The sequence below is a fragment of the Equus quagga genome, chromosome 2, assembly GCF_021613505.1.
Source record: "Equus quagga isolate Etosha38 chromosome 2, UCLA_HA_Equagga_1.0, whole genome shotgun sequence".
Taxonomy (NCBI): Eukaryota; Metazoa; Chordata; class Mammalia; order Perissodactyla; family Equidae; genus Equus; species Equus quagga.
This window is the reverse complement of record NC_060268.1, coordinates 151,912,608-151,935,810: the sequence shown is the minus strand read 5'-3', so window position 1 is coordinate 151,935,810 and position 23,203 is coordinate 151,912,608. Positions and strand designations below refer to the sequence as shown.

The following is a 23,203-nucleotide window of genomic DNA, read 5'->3' as shown; positions in this document are numbered from 1 at the left end:
GATGAAGCTAGAAAAGACACACTGAAGGAAAAAGTCACTTGGTTAGCCCAGTAGTTTCCAACTCGGGACTCTGGATGATTATAAAGGTTAACCTGGAATGGTGGTTAATATTTCTCCAAAACTTGTATATTTTGCATTTACTTGTTATCAACTTTCTGTTCATTCACTCGTTCATTCATTCATTCATTCAACAAACTGCCATTGTTTCAAGGACCTCTCTTGCCAAGAGCAATGGTCTCAGATAATTATGTTAAAATATCTGTGTGCTCAGGGCTGGCCCCATGGCTGAGTGGTTAAGTTCGTGTGCTCTGCTGCAGGCAGCCCAGTGTTTCGTTGGTTCGAATCCTGGGAACGGACATGGCACTGCTCATCAAGCCACGCTGAGGCAGCGTCCCACATGTCACAACTAGAAGGACCCACAACGAAGAATATACAACTATGTCCCAGGGGGCTTTGGGGAGAAAAAGGAAAAAAATAAAATCTTAAAAAAAAAAATCTGTGTGCTATTGTCTTAAGCAAAATTTACAAAAAAGCAAAAAAAAAAACACCATTGTCACCATAAAGTGTAAAAGTTATGCCATGTAACAGGAAAGAACAAGAAGATAAGTACCAGAGATTTTCCCTCCTTCTTCTTTTATTCTTTTATTATTATTTTTTTATTTTGTCCACTTATTTCCACTTTGTATAAACTTACAGCCTTATTTCCCATATATAGAATGGTTAAGGGAAGTGAATGGGCAATTAAGTTTTTGTACATAGCTCTGATTTAAAGCTTTTCAAGACAATTTTATAATATAACTATTTCTGTCTAAACATTTCGTCTCATTAGGTTAATGGACTACTAATTTTCATAATGTCTTTTAGAATACATAAAAAATTTGTTTCTTTGATTATAAGTATAATATACATTCATTTTTGAAATTCAGAAAGTAGACAAGAATATAAATAAAATAAAAATACTTCTATGTCTTACTATCCAGAGATAATTACTAACTTTGATATATTTTTCAGTGTTTTTATCTATATACACATATATGTATGTACTTATCCATTTATTGATAAATTCATTCATTCACTATCTATTTTTATAAATTAGCATCATATATAATTTTAAGTTCTGCTTTTTTTACCTCACATTTTATTTTGAGCACTTCCTCATATCATTAAATATTCCTCAAAAACATAATTTTAACCGCTATTTAACATTTCATCACAGTTTTGCCATTACTAGACTTACTAATATCATTAAAGAGTGAATTACCACAAAAACATAAGTTATAATTGATATTACAAGAATTCTAACCATAATTACAAATCAACTGCTGATGGTTACCTTCTTATATATGGTCTTCAGTGCTGGATTGAAAGTTTCCTTGCTTAAGTTGACTCTAAAATTCCATGACTGTCTAATAGGCGACGGTAATGACATTATCTCTCCACTTTCTTCAAACCAACACTTTCCCTATCAAAAACATTTAAGAAATATATTAAATATTTTACTAAAAACAAATGTCACATACTATCAGTGAGTAGTTTAACTTGGTGCACTTACCTCTTCTAGTTTAAGCAGACGATTTTCCATTTTGTTGCAGGTCTTTTTATATATTTCTGGCTTTCTCTGAATATAGAATCCTTCATCTTCCAAAATGCGTGGCATCATATCTTTTGGCAGTTTACGCTGGTTGACCACTTAATAACAAAACTAGATATTACTTTAAAGTCCAAAATATTGGGCCGGCCCTGTGCCATAGTTTAAGTTCAGTGTGCTCCACTTTGGCTGCCTGGGTTGGCAGGTTTGGATCCTGGGCATGGACCCAGACCACTCATCAGCCACGCCGTGGCAGCAACCCACATGCAAAATAGAAGAAGACTGGCACAGATGTTAGCTCAGGACTAATGTTCCTCAAGTCGGCGGGGCACGGGCAGGGGAAGAGGAGGATTGGCAACAGATATTAGCTCAGGGCAAATCTTCCTTAGCAAAAAAACCAAGAAAAGTCCAAAATATTAAACTGTATTGACCAAACAAGAAGCAAAAGGGAATTATCACTAAATAATTTTAAAGTCTAGAAGAAAAAAAAACATATATGCAATGAATGAGTTCTTTTAATCAATTCCCTTAAACTTAGAGAAGGCATGAAGAATAAATGTAGAAATCTTTCTATAATTTTATATCAGTACTCTTTATCTATCCAGCATATAAAGAAGCTATTATTTTATAATATGATTCACTAATGACTTGAATATTTTACTGTAAAAAACCTTTACCTGGAGAACTACTTGGCACAAAAATATTTGCCTGTTGTTTTTTGATGCGTTCTCTATAGTCTTCATATTCAGCAGCTTTTATTTCAAGTAAATCTGGAAAAATTACTTCTTCCATAAAATCTTCATCTTGGCCCTCAGAGAAGTTCTGTAAATTACCACCAAGTGAAAAACATTTGCTGTAAATATCATTACTGATCTTTGTTGAGTACCAAAAAGAAAAATAGGTATATGTGCTTGTCCCCAATGATTAATACACAGATAAATGAAATGTACTGGGACCTTGCTGTGAGTTATCTTTCTGATCCACACTACCCAGTTCAAGTTCAAGCTGAAACTGTGTTATAATGAAATTTCATTGAACCTATAGAGGAACTCATTTAAGGCTTAATAGTATGCAATATGATTTTTTATAGCCTTCTTTGCAATTCTCAATGAAAGACTACTGAAAAGGAACTATAATTCAAGCTCTCCTCTCCTCTGGAAGATGTTCTGAGATACTGGACTATGATATTTCAACTACTGAGAATTCCGTATAGGACAAAGTCCAGAGACATCAAGCCACGCAGTCTTAAGCCCCATTTTTTTCCACCATTCATAAAGCAATACTACTTAAAGTGATGTGGAGCAGTCATGCTGTTTTCTGGATGGTATTTAAGAAAAAAAAGAAAGAAAAGTAAAGACTCAACATAAAACCTACGGCAGAATGATTATAGTGAAATTCTGAAATAAGTATATATAAAATCTGAATACAGGTATTGAAATGGATACTTTACTAAATATAAAAATATATACTTTTATATCACCTCAAAAATGTCATACAAAATTAGATGACTTTACTTGTCTAACTTAAAATCTACATATATTGAAAGAGAGAAGGGACAGAGTGTGTGAGTCATACAGACAAAAACCCCTCAATTTTCAAAAACAAACATTTAGGGGTAAATAAAAAGAATTACCCACAGAATTTGTTTGAAGAGAGAAACTTACATGGCCTTGATCAACTCTGTCAAAATTAAGTAAGTAACATAGTTAAGCATCACCTAGGTTCATATCAACTCATCATATTATCATACCCCCTCTCCTATCCCTGTCATGACATCAAGAAAATATTTCATATACAGATGTCTTTGTGGTATCTTGGTCAGAATTTAAACAAGGTATGACACTGACATCTAGGAGCAAGATTTGGGGATCCTCACACAGGAGTTTTTTTTGAGGATTCCAATCATAGACAAAAAGAGGCTCTTTGTTCCAGCTGGAGCACCTATTACCAAGCTTCCTTTACAGCACCCCTGGCGTGGGCCAGGGCTTTCAACCTGCCTTCAGAGCTAGGGTCTGCCATGATAGCTGAGAATGTCAGGCCCTCATCTTGGACCCCAGTTCTTTATGATGATATAGGTTTCTTTTATGAACCCTACCCTACTCAATCTGCCTATATTTTTAGCCTGGGACAAGCTATGATCTCAGCCTGTATAAACCCTATCTGACCAACTATTCCTCACTTAACGTAAGGCCAGCTGTACCCCAGATCACATTCTTGGTTTTCACTACACAGCTCACAGCTGAGCAGTGTCTGTGCTGTTAGCTATTGTGTGAGAGGGAATATTAGGTGAGAAGGCATCCAACTAACTTTCCATGCATAAGTACAGATGGATACACCTGAGTATGATGTGGTAAAAAAGAGATAGGCCCCCATCTCACAGAAACCGCCTTGTTAACTGTAGTGTGATAAGCAGAACTGTCTGAAAGTAACCTTGGACCTGACTCTGGACTGCCCAGACAACATATTTGGAACCAGGACTCCGCTTTCTCCCAGCAGGAAGAGGCCGCAGTCAAACTCAGCCTCCCACAAAACAGTAGCTCTCTGCTCCCTGTGATGAGGACAATAGTTTCCCATGGGCCCCAAAGTCACCAGCTATAGGACGGATGACTTTTCCAGGCAACTCCTCTAAACAACCCGCATCTACACCCAGACTTCCTCATGCCCAAGTAGTCTATTTGCCCCACTAACCTGATTTCTCTCATGTCTGCCTAGGAGAAGAAAAAGCAGCCATAACCACAGCGCCTGGTCCTGGTGCACTCTGCTGGGTGGACCTTCTCCCCTTTTCCCAGAAAAGCTCATTCCTTAACCCATATCATGGACTGTAAGAGTTCGGGCAAATGGGAAGACCACACACATATTTGATACTCATTTATTCAATATTCATTCAAATATTCATTGAGTGACTAATATGTTCCAGGAAGAAAATAAACAAACACACATAGAAATATACGCTAGGCAGTGAAAAGTGTTATGAAGAAAAATAAAGTAAGATAAGGGGATAGAGAACACTAGGCTGGGTGGGTTGGGGGTGCTATTTTAGATAGGGTTGTCAGGAACAGTATCTTTAATTATGTGTCATTTGAACAGCAGACCAAAAGTAGTGAGGGAGAGAGCATGAGGATGAGAGAAAAGCTTTCTAGACAGTTAAAAGGTATAAAGTCCCTAAGGCAGGAGCATGCTGTGAGGGATAACAAGGAGGCCAACGGGGCTAAAGTTGGGTAGGGAGAAGGGGAAAGTAGTAAGAAATGAAGTCAGAGAGGTACCAAGGGAGCCAGGTCATGTAGGCTTAGGAGGCTCCTGTAAGGACTTTAGCTTTTATTTTGAGTGAGATAGGAAACCATCAGAAGGTATAAGCAAAAGAATGGTGTGTCTTAGATTTTAATAGAATCATTCTGACTACTGTAAGGTATAGAAAATAGACTGTTGGGGCAATCAAGAAAACAGAGGGAGACTATAGCAATGATCCAGATGAGAGGTTGTGGTAGTTTAGACTAGGGTTGTACCAGTGGAGGTAGTGAAAGTGGGTCAGATTCCGGAATACTTTGAAGGTAGAAGCAAAAGAATTTGTGATGAACTGGATATGAGGCATGTCACTAAAAGAGGAACCAAGGATGACACCAAGGTTTGGCTGAGCAATGAAAAATGGAATTCCCGTTTACTACTATGATTCCATTTATATAAAGTCTGTGTGTGCATGTATGGGCATAAGCATAGAGAAAGGTATGAAAAAAATGATGATAGTGGTTTATCTCAAACCAGTGGCATTTCACGTGACTTTCACTTTTCTTCCTCATGGTTTTCTGCATTAATTTTTTATAATGTATAAACTTTGTTCAAAAATTTAAAAGATAAAGTTTTTTTATTGTGGAAAAAACAAAAATAAAAAAAGGAATGAAAGGCCTGGAGCAGGATACAAAGAAAGGAGAATGGAAGAGACTTGGAAGTAAGCAGGAAGGCAAATGGGGTCCAACAGGGCCTCAAAAAGAAGACCTGTGGGATCTGGAAATGTCTGAGGTGTTGGAAGACATTAGGTAGAACCCTGGGGAATAGGTGGTCCTGCAAGAGGGGGCTCAAGGAAACTGTGGAAAGATTTGAAAGCAGAGAGGGACTGGACAAAGTACAGAGGAACAGGAGCAGATGGGGAGAGCAATGAGGCTGACACATCAGGAGGAGACGGGGAAAGACCAGTGAGACTGACTAGCACTGGAGCAAAGGACAACCAGGGAATAACAGGGGGCTGAAGAGTTTGAGAGGACCTGGGAAGAACTGATGGAAATTAGAAGGGTCTGGGACTAGACTAGGAGGGATGAAGAATGGGAATAGAGTAACAGAGATTACGGAGAAAAATGTAGGGTACTTGGAGAGAAGGACAGGAACAACAAAAGAAAAAGAAAATACAGGCTTTGGAGCTGACAGCTTATACTTCCCAGCTCTATCAATGCTTACCCTGTGTGCCTCAGTTTCCTCACCTATAAAACAGAGATGGTAATAATGCCTGTCTCACAGGGTTAGTATAAGGATTGAATGATACAATCCACCATAAAAATTTAGTATGTAATTAGGCATCCAGTAAGCACTCAATAAATGTTAGGAATTATTAAAAGAGCTTCTCAATCCAAAGAGAAGAAGGTGGCTCAGTGATCAAAATTTCATCTCCCATCCAAGTATTTTATTCTATGCATTTAATGAAGAGTTATCTTTCCCGGGAATGAGGATGTGGGAGGAAGGGGAACAAATCCAACCTGCTCTGAAGACTGGCCCAAAGCTGAGCCCTCTTCACCACTCAGAATGAAAAATGAAAGATCTTCATCCAACGTGACTGCAGTCTGTGGGTTAAACAACAGCCAACCAGTATTCAGTGCTGAAACGAATACTTTTTCTGCTTATAAGGAAAGAAATACTTTTCTGTAATACGGTAAGTAGCAACTGGTATTCACGAACAGGAACAGCAGAAGAGACAACGTCAAGTTATATTTACTTTTGAGTCTGTTTGGTTCATGAATTTTTTGTGTTTTGTTTTGTTTTTAAAGTTCTACTAACTGCAATAAAAAACAGAATAAAGTATTCCAAATATTCTTCATCTTCCGGAACTCTCTCTTCACTCTAATCAGAGTATTAAGAGCATTACCATACACAGTTTGATCAAAATGTGGGCTCAGGGCGAATTCTTTTTTCCTCTCCCTGTTTTTGGGTGCTCTAATGCATGTGTGTGCTCACACACAAGGTGGTGTTCCCACCTACAATTTTTTGTGGAATCAGAGGTAAAGTATTTCTTTTACTGAGGAAGATTTGCCCTGAGCTAACGTCTGTTGCCAATCTTCCTCTTTTATTGCTTAAGGAAGATTAGCCCTGAGCTAACATCTGTGCCCATCTTCCTCTATTTTGTATATGGGTCACTGCCACAGCATGGTTGACAAGTTGTGTAGGTCCGTGTACAGGATCTGAACCTGCAAACTCAAGCCACTGAAGCGGAGCATGGCTGAACTTTTAACCACTACACCACAGGGCTGACCCCCCTTTAAAGTATTAGACGTGGCATATTCTTAGCAACAAACTTGCTGATAAATAAGCTCTCATTTTTCAATACTATAAAGTCTGAATCTTAAATGTAAATCACTTATTACTTCTTTCTCACATACATATTAAAATGAACTATTTTTAGGGAGGCTTGGGAGACCAATTAATTCTATAATAAAAAGTAAACCTTATAGTCACTAGGAGTCAAAGAATTAAAAAATATGTAAAATACAAAAGCTTACCTAATATCCTGCTTGTATCTACAATTTAGCTGACACATTAACTTTAAAAGTTACTCACCTTGTAACAATGCTGCATGTATAAATTGTTAGTACAGTCATGTGTCACTTAATGACGGCGATACACTCTGAGAAATGTGTCACAGGCAATTTCATCATCATACAAAATCACAGAGTGTACTGAAGGGGAAAAAAATTTGCCACCCCAAAATATGTCTATTTAACATGAGAATTATTTCAGGCTGATTATTTTTAAGAAATGAGACTCAGAAAATTTTTCTTGTTACCCCCCCCTTAACTGTCTGAAAGAATTCAGGTTAAAAAAACCTGTCTCAGGAAGCAAGCTATCACCTTCACATAACATGAACTAGGTGGTAGACAGGGAGGAACCTAGAAAAGCCAGTTTACTGGGCTCCTTTCTGTCTTCTTCTGTTTCTGTGTTGCCAAACAAACACTTGTTTTCCAAACATTTGCTCCTTTTCACCTACCTGTGAATTGCCTTCCTTCCCTTTGAAGTCGCTGGCTCTCCTCGCCCCCAACACCTTCTTCTGTCTTTAGCTGAGGATGGTATTTAAGGTGAGGGTTTTGGCCATTTTGGCTAGTTACTTGGTTTTCCTGGGTTTCTCCCACGTTTCCATGTTCCTAAACTTTTGTTTGTTTTTCTCCTGTTAATCTGCCTCATGTCAATTTAATTCTTAGACCAGCTAGAACCTAGAAGGGCAGAGGAAAATTTCTTCCTCCCCTACAGTACTTACTTAAACGTAGATGGTATAGCCTACTAGACACCGAGGCTATATGGTACTCATCTTATGGGACCACTATTGTATACGTGGTCTGTCGTTGACCTAAATGTTGTTATGCACTGCATGACTGTTTACACTTCTACTTTCCTTCATCTCTGCTCTTTGAAACAAACACTTACTAAAATCCTCAACTTCCTGAGCAGATATCCCTATCTAGTATTTGGTATGGAGATTCTTAAAGTTCAATTTCACTTCCTGTTCACCTCTTTTCTTGACACTCAATGTACTGACCTTGACAAACTTCCAAGTTTTTACTATTCATATTAAGTTACATCCAATTTAGGCACACTTCATTCATTTGTTGAATGAATAACATGTACACAGACATCTTTTTTTTAGTCTGCTTTTACTTTTAAATTTAATTAAAATAATTTTTACTAAGTACTCAAGAGGGGCACTGTGGAGGGGACAAAGACGAGTTCAAAACAAAACAAACAAAAAACAATCCTTGCATATAAAAATTTGTAGCGTTAAATACTCTCATTGCTTCTGGCAGAAATGACTAGTTGTTAATTATTGTCTTTTCCTCCATCTCTAATAAAAGAATCTACTTTTAGCTGGATACCTGGACATTTTTCCAACATTCCTTTAGTGGAAATAACGTGTACAACTTGCAGGTCTTGTCCTATAAGAGATCAATCTGCAATCCTCCAGTTCTTTCCTTCTCCCTTCCCTTTGGCCAGCAAATGAAGACACGGGAGCTTTGCCATTGGACTCAGAGATGGAAACCATGTTTTGAAGATGGCAGAACTCTCCTAGTAACCTAGACTACCTAACTGTTACACTAGAGAGAAATAAAACTTCTATCTTAAGACATTTTACTTTGGATCTTTTTACCAAAACTGCTTAGCTTTTACTCTAAATAATACAGTTTCCCCAAAATATCAGTTGTTCTGTCATTTCAAGTTTCAAATATGTGATGACACATTGAATTTTAGAACAAAATCTGTAAGTCGGGGATCACCTATAATATTTTATTATAATTTTTTTAGGATAAAAAATAATGTCAAATAGGAACAAGGAGTGACTACAAATTGGCTTATGTAAGGGATAATTTTGGAGTGACAAAAATATTCTAAAATTGGATTATAGTGTTGATTGCATAATTCTGTAAGTTTACTAAAAATCATTGAATCATATACTTAAAACGGTTGAGTTTTTGCTATGTAAAGTACATCTCAATAAATCTGTTCAAAAAGTAAAAAATAGTTATTCACCTTCGACTGTTGATATATCTTATTATCAATGAGCAGCTGACTTGAAGACTTTTCACCTTGATTAATCTGAAACACAACATTAATAAATGGTATAGAAAACATAATTTCACAGATGAAGAGATAATTGTGCTCTTAAGTCTTTTGTTCAACTATCAAGGCTGCTCAATGTTTTTCTTTTAACAAGTATGTACATGTTTTCCCCTGAGATGTCATGTAGCATTACCATGACCAAATCACTTAACTTTTCCTGGCTGTAGGTTTAAAAAAAAGCATAGGAAAGAACTTGAAGCTTTTTGGATTTAAGGAGTTATATTAAGACTGGATTTTGGCTCTTTTTTAACAAAGAAAAGTTTATTATGATACATGTTGCATGTAAACAGTAAATTTGAAAACAGGAAAGAATAAATAAGCATTACCTTAGCATTTTTTAGCTTTTCTCTTACTTTGCCTCTCAATGTTTCTATTATGTTTTGATTTTCTTCTGCATCTAAATCTGTCAGGAAGCCAACATAATACAGAGTCATGACACTTTCTTATAACATAATTAAACAGCAATAGCAGCAAAAACACTTATTAAGCTAAACTGCATGCATTTCTAAGGATTATGACAATTATGAAGACTAGGTCATTCTCCATGAGAGCTTAGAATCTAAGACCAACAGATGTCCCTTCTCCATTTTCCATCTGGAATAAACACTTCATGCACAGTCAGGGCTGAATTTTGTTTCTTTTTGAGACTTTTTCCCTACCCTCTGCATCCTCAGCTATTGGCTAGAGTCCTTCTTCATAGTCAAGCCACAAAAAAAAGCTCAGATGAGCAAATCTTTGTCTTCTTCATTTCAGGGAAAAAATCCATAAGAACAGTCATATTCTGTATAGACTGCTCTACAGAATATACAAATATCAAAGGTAGGTTACTTCAATTTGATTAAGCTGGAGAGAAAGGAATCAGAAAGGAAGAGTGGTACCCATTTTAGCTAGGTACCCTTTTTACTACTTATGTCAGTTTTGTAAAATCAGTATAATACTGCTGACTCCTACTTCTGCCACTTCTCAAAGGAAATTAGTCTTGTAGTACATAAAGAAGACTCCAGCTGTCATGTGCACTCAGTCATGTGTTATTTTCTGCTCATTCATCAGATGATCCATCAGATGAACTGAGAAAGACAGGGGTTGTGCAGGCCTAGGTACAGCAGAAAATAGAGGACCTATTGGTCATTCTGTCGTGCATTTTTCTTTTTTGTCTCCCTGCCTTTGCATACTTAAAGGTTGCACAGAGGATGGTGGAAATAAAGGGTAAGTATAAAGCTAAATAGGTCATGAGACTCCTTATTCTTAACTCAGTATGCCTTGGTATAATTTAAAAATTACTCATTGGTTTGTTTATACTCTATTCCCAGAACTTAGAATGGCAGATGGCACATAGTAGGAGCTCAATAAATATTTGCTGGATGAATGAACCAGAGTTCAACCATTATGTATTTTTATCCCCAAAGTCTAGAGCTTCCTGAAGCAAGTTCTATATCTATGTATGTTATGATGTAACACAGTTTAACAGTCTCAAGCACCAGTGAATTCTCCATGTTTGCAGAGAGAACTCAGTGGTTTTCTTGTTTTTTGCTCGAGGAAGATTAGCCCGGAGCTAACATCTGTGCCAATCTTCCCCTATTTTGTATGTGGGTTGCCACTACCTTATGGCTGATGAGTGGTGTAGGTCCATGCCCAGCATCCAAACCTGAAAACCCGAGCCACAGAAGCAGAGCACACTGAACTTGATGACTATGCCACAGGGTGGGCCCTTCAAAACTTAGTTTTATTACATGCACTGACTTTACTATGTATTTCCTTATGCCCACCTTGTATTACCCAGAAAGTTTAGTTTCTATGTGAACTCATCCCTTAAGAAACTTGTGTTCCCAGCTAAGACCCTAGATAGCATTAGTCATTTACATCTTTTAAAAATAGAAACCAATAGTATCAGAGTTGTAGTATACTTATTGAGAACCTTTTTGGACAGGCTTGTCTACATTTTCTTCTACTGCAACATTATCTAACTCTTCTGATATCTGTGAAAGAGAGGGGGAGGTTACCTTGCATCTTTTTTGTTTTGGCATTGAACATCTTTTCACAAGTTTATCAGCCCTTTGAAAGTCAATTCATATCCTTTGCCTGTTTTCTTAAATTTCAGAAATTGTTCTAACATCAAAAAGGACATTTAATGGTAAAATCCCATGGTTAGTTCTTAATGTTCATATATTGTCTACTTTATTTATCTTTTAGGAGGGTCAAATGAGATTAAACACATGAAAATATTTTGAAACTCAACACTATCAGTGTTAGCTATTACTTGATTACTCCATAGCATCTGATAATGTTGGGCACCTTTATTTTCTGAAAACTTTCTATATCCTTGTCCTCCACCCTTCCACCTCTCTAACCACTTATTCTCTGTATCCATTAGTAGTCACACTTCTCATAGCTTAAATGTAGCCACATTTCAAGGCTTTGGAGAGTACACTTATTCCCATGGCTTTCCAAATCTGTCTCCAACCTTGACTGCTCTCCTGAATACCCTATTTCTAGCTGCTTACTGGTATTTCTAATTAAATGTCCTACTATTATCAAAAACTTGATATGTTAAAATGAGCATTTACTTGTTTTACAGTTTTTTAAATTTCAATATTCTAAAATTAAATCATACCAGCAATGTTAAATCCTTTTTTAGAAAGATATGGATTATGAGTTTGTTTTTCATTTTAAGTTTAAGAAATAGAAGAACAAAAGACTCCTTAAATAACAATTGTACATAGTAATCAAACTAATGTGCAGTTTGAGTGGAAAGAGTAAGCAGAGACACATCGGTTTTCCAACCACAGCAAAAACATGGATTCATGTTTAAAGCCAAAGCAGAGTATTGACATAATCACAGTAAAGACATTACCACAATAAGAGCCTAGTCTAAAGACTTTCTAAAAGAACTTCAAAATCCACCAGTGGTCCCTGTACCATACTTAAGAACTATTGAATAAGGTCAACAAGAACTAAGATGTTCTGTTATTATTAAACCTTCAGTACTTTCCTCAACATAAAAATATCTAATTCTACTTTTGCCCAAGGCACAGCAACCCTCAAGGGTGTGAGGAACATCAACACTGGCAAGTGATTTATGAGATCTCCCTTTAATTTGCAATAATCCCACTCAGCATTCCCAGGATTCTGGATACTTTTTCATAACTTCTCATCCCCATCTAGAAGGCGGGGATAAAATATGAATCTTTTTTATTTTATTTTTTTAGTGAAGAAGATTGTCTCGGAGCTAACATCTGTTGCAAATCTTCCTCTTTTTGCTAGTGGAAGATTGTCTCTGAACTAATATCTGTGCCAATCTTCCTCTATTTTGTATCAGGACACTGCCACAGCATGGCTTGATAAGTGGTGTGTAGGTCCGTGCCCAGGATCCAAACCATCAAAACCCAGGCTGCCAAAGCAGAGCATGTGAACCCAATCACTATGTCACTGGGCAAGCCCCATAATATGAATCTTAATTGGAGTTACTCTAACATACTGGTCCTATATATGTTTCACTCACTGACTAAAAAAGGAAAAACTGTTTTTTTGAGTAAAGCAGGGAATGAATTGCTGGCTAGCTGAGAGAACAGATAAATAAATTAATATTTAAGTAAAGAAATAAATAAGAGTGATGTCAGCATCATGGCAGAGTGAGCTTACCTGGGACTCTCTCCCCTCCAACATACAACAAAAAGGAGCAACTTTATTCCAACAAAAAATATTCTAACAGCACAGGAATCCTCGGAGACTCACAGCAGCCAAACGACAGAGGACAAAGAGGCTGGAGCCCCCCTCAGAGGAGCTGGAACGGGGTAAGAGAGAACTTCGCCCCCTCCCCTAAAGACTGGGATTGCTGTGCCTGGAGGCTCCATGAGGGAAGGAATGGGGGAGGGGTCGCACATCTGCAGGATCACCCAGGATTCCCCAGGGCCTTTTCAGCCTAGAGGGAGGCGCTCTAATGGGGTGAAAGCTTTCACATGGGGTGACCTCATCAAGCCAAGACCCCAGGAGACCAGATAGGGAGAGCTGATCGGAAACAGGAGACTGCGTGCAAAAGAAAACATGCTCCCCCCAACCCGCGCTGTGCCGCGCCATCTTGGCCGAAGGCGGAGGGCTCAGAATATGCGTCTCTCGACCCCCATCTAGTGGCGACAGGCTATAGCTGCAACCGAATAATATCACTATGTGGAAAAACTGTTCTAGCATCAAACAATTCATAAAAACTCCAGACCAGAAGGAAAACAATAAAAACACAGAAACATGTCCTGAGGACTTGGAAATAAGTAAACTAAATGACAATGAATTCAGAATAGTTGTCATCAAAAAACTCAATGAGGTAAAGGAAAATATAGAGAAACAAGTCAATGAGTTCTGGAGTTACTTCACCAAAGAGATTGAAACTATAAAGAAAAATCAACCAGAAATACTAGAGATGAAAAATATAATGGATCAGATAAAACAGAATATGGATTCCCTGAATGCCCGTGTGGACACCACAGAGAAGCAAATTAGCATAATCGAAGATAGATAGGTTGAATGGCAGCAGACAGAGGAAGAGAGAGAGGACTAAAAAGAAATGAGGAAAATCTCTGAGAAACAGCTGACACAATGAGGAAATGCAACATAAGAATTATAGGTATACCTGAAGGCGAAGAAAAGGAGAATGGAGCAGAAAGCGTGCTCAAAGAAATAATAGCAGAGATCTTCCCAATCTAGGGAATGAGAGAGAAATGTGTGTGAAGGAAGCTTTCAGCTCTCCTAGATCTGTCAATGTAAACAGACCTACTGCAAGGCATATAGTAGTAAAACAGGCAAAAATGAATGACAAAGAAACAATTTTCAGGGCAGCAAGGCAGAACAAAATAACCTACAAAGGAACCCCTATCACACTTTCAGCAGATTTCTCTCAGAAATCTTACAAGCTAGGAGAGATTGGAACGACATATTCAAAACTTTAAAAGATAAAAATCTTCAGCCAAGCATATTCTATCCAGCAAACATATCCTTCAGATATGAGGGAGAAATTAAATCTTTCCCAGACAAACAAAAGCTAAGTGACTTCGTAGTCCTGAGATCCGCCCTACAAGAAACCCTCAAGAAGGCCCTCAAACCTGAAAAAAGAAAAAAAGGGAGAAAGGGGTCACAAAACATAGAGTAAAGAGACAAATATAATCAGAATAGGATAGCAAATATTCAACTATACCATTAGGATAAAGGTAAGGAAAACACCAAAAACAAAGACAATCTTATCACTTTAACAACAAACTCACAACACGAGTTGGAATAGGAGATGAAAATAGTAACTTAGGAGGGGAGGAGGAAAGGGACTGAATCAGTTTAGACTAAGGAAATAAGAGGCCACCAGAAAATGGACTATGTTATGCACAAGATTCTGAATACAAACTTCAGGGTAGCCACTAAACTGAAAAACAGAACAGAGACACAAAACATAAATAAGGAAAAAGCTAATAAACCCAGCATAAGAAACTGCAGAAGTCACTAGGTAGATCAAAACACACAGGACGAGAAGCAAAGGAAATGCAGGAAAACCGAAAAACGAGTGACAGAATGACAGCATTAAGCCCTCATGCATCAATAATCACCCTCAACGTAAACGGACTGAACTCTCCAATAAAAAGACAAAGAGTGGCAAGATGGATTAAAGACCAAGATCCAACAATTTGTTGCCTCCAGGAAACACACCTCAGCTCCAAGGATAGACACAGGCTCAGAGTGAAGGGGTGGAAGACAATACTCCAAGCTAATAGCAAACAAAAGAAAGCAGGCGTTGCAATACTTATATCCAACAAAGTAGATTTCAAAATAAGGCAGGTAAAGAGAGACATAGAGGGTCAATATATAATGATCAAAGGGACACTACATCAAGAAGAAATAACGCTTATAAATATCTATGCACCCAACACAAAAGCACCAAAGTTCATAAAGTAACTATCAATAAACCTAAAAGAAGATATCAAAATAACACAATAATAGTAGGGGACCTCAACGCCCCACTCACATCAATGGACAGATCATCCAGACAGAAAATTGACAAGGAAACAGTGGAATTAAATGAAAAGCTAAAACAGTTGGACTTAATAGACATATATAGAACACTCCATCCCAAAACAGCAGAATACACATTCTTCTCAACTGCGCATGGAACATTCTCAAGCATAGACCATATGTTGGGAAACAAGGCAAGCCTCTATAAACTTAAAAAAATTGAAATAATAACAAGCATCCTCTCTGATCATAATGCTATAAAGCTAGAAATTCATTACAATAAAAGCTGAGAAAGAGACAAAGATGTGGAGACTAAACAATATGCTATTGAACAAGCAATGGATCATTGAAGAAATCAAAAAATATCTGGAGACAAATTAAAATGATAACATGCCATACCAACTCACATGGGATACAGCAAAAGCTGGATTAAGAGGGAAATTCATCCCAATACAGGCACACCTTAAGAAACAAGAAAAATCCAAATAAGCAATCTCAAACTACACCTAAGTGAATTAGAAAAAGAAGAACAAACAAAGCCCAAAGTCAGCAGGAGAGAAATAATAAAAATCAGAGCAGAAATAAATGCTATTGAAACAAAAAAGGCAGTAGAAAGGATCAATGAAACAAACAGCTGGTTCGTTGAGAAGATAAATAAAATTGACAAACCCCTAGCCAGACTTACAAAGAAAAAAAGAGAGAAAGCTCAAATAAACAAAATGAGAAATGAAAGAGGAGAAATAACAACAGACTCTGCAGAAATACAACGGATTATAAGAGAATACTACGAAAAACCATATGCCAACAAAATGGATAACCTAGAGGAAATGGATAAATTCTTAGACTCTTACCATCTCCCAAAGCTAAGTCAAGAAGAAGCAGACAATCTGAACAGACCAATCACAAGGAAAGAGATTGAAACAACCATCAAAAGTATCCCAAAGAATAAAACCCCAGGACCAGATGGCTTTCCTGGGGAATTCTACCAAACTTTCAGAGAGGATTTAATGCCTATCCTTTTCAAGCTATTCCAAAAAATTAGGGAAGATGGATCACTTCCTAACACATTCTACGAGGCCAACATCACACTGATACCAAAGTCTGACAAGGACAGCATGAAAAAGGAGAACTACAGGCCAATATCGCTGATGAACATAGATGCAAAAGTTCTCAACAAAATTTTGGCAACCCAAATTCAGGAATTCATTAAAAAGATCATACATCATGGTCAAGTGGGATTCATACTAGGGACACAGGGATGGTTCAACATCCACAAATCAATCAACGTGATACACCACATCAACAAACTGAGGAATAAAAACACCACATGATCATCTCAATAGATGCAGAGAAAGCATTTGACAAGATCCAACAGCCATTTATGATAAAAAAAAACTCTCTATAAAATGGGGATAGAAGGAAAGTACCTCAACATAATAAAGGCCATATACGACAAACCCACAGCCAACATCATACTCAATGGGCAAAATCTGAGCGCCATCCCCTTGAAAACAGGAACAAAACAAGCATGCCCTCTATCACCACTCTTATTCAACATAGTACTGGAGGTTTTAGCCAGAGCAATTAGGCAAGAAAAAGGAATAAAAGGAATCCAAATAGGGAGGGAAGAAGTGAAACTCTCACTGTTTGCAGATGCCATGATCTTATATATAGAAAACCCCAAAGAATCCATTGGAAAACTATTAGAAATAATCAACAACTACAGCAAAGTTGCAGGGTATAAAATCAACATACATAAATCAGTAGCATTTCTATACTCTAATAACGAACTAACAGAAAAAGAACTCAAGAACACAATACAATTCAAATTGCAACAAAAAGAATAAAATACCTCAGGGTGAATTTAACTAAGGAAGTGAAAGACGTATACAATGAAAACTACAAGGCTTTTCTGAAAGAAATGGATGATGACATAAAGAGATGGAAAGACATAGATTGGAAGAATAAACATTAAATAAACATTAATAAACATTAAATGTTAAAATGTCCATACTACCTAAAGAAATCTACAGATTCAATGCAATCCCAATCAGAATCCCAACGACATTCTTTACAGAAATAGAACAAAGAATCCTAAAATTCATATGGGGCAACAAAAGACCCCAAATTGCTAAAGCAATCCTGAGAAAAAAGAACAAAGCTGGAGGCATCACAATCCCTGACTTCAAAACATACTACAAAGCTATACTAATCAAAACAGCATGGTACTGGTACAAAAACAGCTGCACAGATCAATGGAACAGAATTGAAAGCCCAGAAATAAAACCACACATCTATGGACAGCTAATCTTCAACAAAGGAGCTGAGGGCCTACAATGGAGAAAAAAAGTCTTTTCAACAAATGGTGCTGGGAAAACTGGAAAGCCACATGTAAAAGAATGAAAATTGACCATTCAAAATGGATCGAAGGCCTAAAGGTAAGACCTGAAACCATAAGCCTTCTAGAAGAAAATATAGGCAGTACACTCTTTGACATCAATATTTCAAGGATCTTTTCGGGTACCATGTCTTCTCAGACAAGGGAAATATTAGAAAGAATAAACAAATGGGACTTCATCAGGCTAAAGAGTTTCTTGAAGGCAAAGGAAAATAGGATTGAAACCAAAAAACAACCCACCAATTGGGAAAAAATATTTGCAAGTCATATATCTGACAAAGGGTTAATCTCCATACTATATAAAGAACTCACACAACCCAACAACAAAAAATCAAACAACCCGATCAAAAAGTGGGCAGGGGACATGAACAGACATTTCTCCAAAGAAGATATACGGATGGCCAATAGGCACATGAAAAGATGCTCATCATCGCTGATCATCAGGGAAATGCAAATCAAAACTACACTAGGATATCACCTTACACCCGTTAGAATGACAAAAATAACCAAAACAAAAAGTAACAAATGTTGGAGAGGTTGTGGAGAAAAAGGAACCCTCATACACTGCTGGTGGGCATGCAAACTGGTGCAGCCACCGTGGAAAACAGTATGGAGATTTCTCAAAAATTAAAAATAGGAATACCATGTGACCCAGCCATCCCACTACTGGGTATCTATCCAAAGAGCTTGAAGTCAGCAATTCCAAAAGTCCCATGCACCCCAATGTTCATTGCAGCATTATTTACAATAGCCAAGACGTGGAAGCAACCTAAGTGCCCATCAACTGATGATTGGATAAAGAAGAAATGTATATATATACAATGGAATACTACTCAGCCATAAAAAAGAATAAAATCGTCCCATTCACAACAACATGGATGGACCTTGAGGGAATTATGTTAAGTGAAATAAGCCACATAGAGAAGGACAATCTCTGTATGAATCCACTCATAGGTGGAAGTTAAACATGTGGAGAAAGAGAACAGATTAGTGGCTACCAGGGGAAAGGGGGAGTGGGGGTGGGCACAAAGGGTGAAGGGGTGCACCTACAACACAACGGACAAACAATAATGTACAACTGAAATTTCACAAGATTGTAACCTATCATTAACTCAATAAAAATTAACTTTACAAAACCAAATAAATAAGTAAATACATAAATAACTCACCTCTAATGCTCTTTACTATATAACTGACAGACCAGAGTATAATTCATCCCTAAGCTCTCTTATTGTTATTTTTTCAACATATGAACTGTATGATTTGTATAAAGAACCAAATTATAGCATTTTTCAGGATTATCCTACATTATATTAGACTATTTAGTATAATCAAAATCCTTATAAACTCCATTAGTACTTTACTTTTTTTTTAATATCTTCTTTTCTCTTTGAGATGTTTTTCATGATGATTCTTTCATTTCCACTTTCTAAATAAATAAAAAATATTCTTAAGAATGATATATTACTGAAAGAAAACAACTATTGTGATATTGAGATAACAGTATGCTATTTAAATTTTTTAATTTAACTAAAAACTAAACAAAGAAATACATTGTCAACTTTAGTATTTAGTAGTTGATCACTTTTAGTATTTAACAGAAATTCTGGTGAATGTAGTAAGACATGTAAAAGAAGTCAGAAGTATAACTAAAGGAGAAGACAACATTTTTATTTTTTGTAGAGGATAGGCCTTTCTACATAGAAAACTCAAAACTTTCAATCAAAAAAGTTTGGACATAATTAGAAAGTCGTTAAGTGGCAGAACACAAGAGAATATATGTCAAAGGTAATAGTTTCTCTCTATTCTAACACAATAGCGAAAGATCACTTTCATAATAGCAATACAAAAAAGTTCCAAAATACCTAGGAATAACTTCAATTAAAATATGGGGGAATCCCCCTCCCCAGCAAAACTGTAAAACTTTAGTGAGAAAAAAAAGATGTGATTAAACATAGAAATACTCCCGGAAGGCAGGGAGTGGGTTAAGAGGCCATTATAATAGGTTTGATGAAAGATGCTAGAGATGTGAATCAAAAAAATGGAAGTGGGAATGGAGTGTGGAGAAAGATTCATTTAAGAGGTAGAATTCACTGGATGTGGTGAGCAAATGGATGTGTAAGACAAAGTCAGGGGAGAATCAAAGACTCCCAGGTTTTGGGATTGAGCACCTGAGAAGTAGGGTCACTCTGAGTATTGTCAAAGCAGGAAGGTAGCTGACGTAGGGATTAACGAGTTCAGTTCCAGGTGTTGCTTATTGATGCTTACAGGACATTCAGGTGAGAGGTCCAGAACATGATTAAAAATACTGAATGGACTTGGAACGGAAGGGAATCAGGTCTAAGTTAGCTAAATTCTTTGTTTTATCAGGAAAAAAAGGTATTTAAGAGATTGATTTAAGGATTTTTTAAAAGAATCAGCACCTTTAAGATTCTTCTTACCAACATACCAAGATGAGACACAACAGGAATAGGATGCTGGGAAAAGAGAATTTTGAATTTACTTTCCCATCTGCAAGAACTTCTAAAACAAACTTCAAATCAATACTGATGCCTACACTTGCAAATTTTGTCTGCTAAGCTAGGGACATTACCAGTGGCACATCCTACAGATAGTTAAATTATAATAAATTATCAAATAAAACCTTATTGTAGACGAAATTATTAATCAGGTGTTTTTTTGCAGACCTGGAGATATTTCTACCCTAGTTCATTTTTCATTCCATAAATGATACAAGACAAATAAATGATTATACATGAAATATTAGATAAACTTGAAGATCTGTATGAAAATTGCCTTTACTCTATTGAAAATCTCATGTCGAAGGAATAAAAAATTATGACTCAGACTCTTACCTTCTTACAGCAATTCAACTTTCTGTGTTAGAAAACTGGCTCCAACAGTTAAACCCAATCTTTTCTTTGAGGATATTGCTAATTTACAATTGTTGCAGTTAAAGCTTTTTCTAAAAGATAAGGAAGTTGAGAATTAGCTATTTTTGTATCAGATGACCTGGAGGTCCAGAGTCAAAGCCTGAGAATTAAAGTCAAATAGTTCATTCAATCTTTTCTGATCCACGGCAAACGGAAGGCAATTTTATGTGCATAAACATTTGCCTCTTGCTTAGCATTTAGAAATCCCTGGGTTCTGCGAATTTATCCCACAATGCTTTTAGCACTATGGTGATTCCTGAAACGAAATTTCCTAAAGCCTATTTTACGTTGTGTGTTAATTTAACATTCACTCACCTTGCTTACTTCCATCACATGCCATTTGGTTTCAGGAGTGTAAGCAGAATAAAATTACAGAAAAATCTCTAGTGTATAAAATGGTCATAAAATGCATATTCTGGTATCTAATAATATTAGATATCTAATAATATCTAATAAGAAATAGAACAACAAAAGACTCCTTAAATAACAACTGTACATAGTAACCAAACTAATGTGCAGTTGGAGTGGAAAGAGCAAGCAGACACACATTGGCTTGCCAGTCATGAGCTAAGTAGAAATTTGTTTTTCCTTTAGTTTTCCCCCAGCTCTTGCTGTAAATCTTTCCAAATGTATTAACCCACTATCCTTCCTTAGCAGAACTCAATTCAGTTCAAAATCCACTTTTACCTTCATCTAAGTTTATCTATTGCACATGGTATGATGAATCCTTTCTGATAGGATTCATCCTATATGAATGAATACAGAATTCCCTATAGCAGTGTTTCCCTGCTCCCCTATAGCAGTGTTTCTCAAATCACACTCTTCCAGACTTCTTTAAGTTGAATTGGAATACTATGCCAAAAAATTAAAATCTCAAAGTTTTGATAAAATTAAGGCAGCAAATAGCATTTTGTGAAAATCAAAATTTATTAAATATGTCACCAGCAACCCTCTACCAGTACTAGGATATGGAAAAGGTGAAATTTAACAAAAAAGTTCCACAATTAGTTAAGTGTGACATAGCATTATTTCACAGTATCTTACAAAAAGCATCATGACTTCCAGGTGTTCCATTACCTGACAAGTTTGAAAATGACTATCTTTTAGTTAACTGATCTTATTTTCTAAAATAAAAAACTAGGAACAAGTAGCCTGACAAAGGATTTTTCTGATCTGTGAATTTACATATGTCCTTGAAAGGCGTCAAAACTAAATCATCCACTGCTCTGAAGACTAAGCCCCAAATCATCATAACCTGCTCCCGTAGGTCAAGAAAGATTTGGGTCCACTTCCCTTGAGACTTCCGGTATGCAAAAATTGAAGAAATAAATGCCAAAACAGGTTTCAAAAACTGTAACATATTTTGAAAATTTATATCTAACACACATATGTGTAATAAAATTCTGCTACTCACAAGTTAATTACAGGATTTATAAAAATGCATTAATCCATAGAACAACAAGGGCCTTGAGGTCCAGAAACTGGACACAAGTCCTGTGATGTTGTCTCTTATTTAAACCAGAGAGATGTCTCTCTGTGCCTATACTTATAGTCTCTATTGCAGAGAAATTCAAAGAGGAAGCCCTTTCTGAAAGTGAGACCAAAAGGCCCTCGTGTCCACTTCCCCACCTAAGCCCTGCTCCCCACTCTCCAACATAAACCTTCGACTACAGTCAGATCCAACTCTTCTTTATACTCCCTGCCACCTCCGTCCTTTGATTTGTACAACTTCCCCCTTATTAGAGCATTCCACGTTTCAAGGCCTTATTCAAACCCCACATCTTCCAGGAAGGTTTTTCTGACTCTGGCCTTTCTATGAGCCCAAGTGGCACTGATTACACGTAATTTTTGTTCACTACATTCTACCTCATAAGTTCATCTTTCGACTTACCCTCAAGTGAGGACGAGGGCTGGAAGCATGAACTCATCTACCCTCCGCCAATCCTAGCAAGGTGTTCAGCCCACAGTAGGCACTGAAAAAGTAATATGGACCCGGATTTGATGCAAATCAAGCATTGCTCTCGAATGCTGTGAAATGGAGTTGGTTATCAACTCCCAAAGAGGATGACTGACAGGTCGGCCAAGTCCTGGGGACTACAAGTCCCAGCAGCCCGTGCGGGTGTGGCCCTGGTTACCGGGGCCCCTCCACTGGTTTTTTTAAGAGTAGGGCTCCAACCAAACAAAAGACTGGAGTGTCTGACAGGTAAGGGTCAGGGGGGCTTTAACGGGCAGTACTACATTCACCTTGACGGACTGTGCACGTTTGCTATGTCTAGGCAGCCAAGGCAGGACGCACCATTTACCGCCGGCTACGAGAGGTCACCAACCGCCCCGCACCGTTCCTGACGTCCGCACCCACGCCCCCCGCCCGCCTCCAGCGGTGCGCTCGCTCCTCGGGGCTTGACGTCAAGGCGGTCCAGGAGCATGCGCAAT

General features: G+C 37.3%; 1 protein-coding gene across 1 annotated transcript in view; it reads right to left on the bottom strand.

Annotated features, from left to right (window-relative positions):
• CC2D2B (coiled-coil and C2 domain containing 2B) overlaps positions 1–23,196 on the bottom strand; it is a 101,449-nt gene extending 78,253 nt beyond the window's left edge. Inside the window, exons 1-9 of the mRNA XM_046652824.1 lie at positions 23,094–23,196; positions 19,202–19,266; positions 11,370–11,430; positions 9,781–9,857; positions 9,364–9,430; positions 6,331–6,425; positions 2,266–2,410; positions 1,553–1,689; positions 1,334–1,462 (exon numbers count right to left, since the gene is read on the bottom strand). Coding sequence (XP_046508780.1) covers positions 1,334–1,462; positions 1,553–1,689; positions 2,266–2,410; positions 6,331–6,425; positions 9,364–9,430; positions 9,781–9,857; positions 11,370–11,430; positions 19,202–19,266; positions 23,094–23,196 — 879 coding nt within the window. The remainder of the gene's footprint in view (positions 1–1,333; positions 1,463–1,552; positions 1,690–2,265; positions 2,411–6,330; positions 6,426–9,363; positions 9,431–9,780; positions 9,858–11,369; positions 11,431–19,201; positions 19,267–23,093) is intronic.
• Between the last annotated feature and the right edge of the window lie 7 nt (positions 23,197–23,203).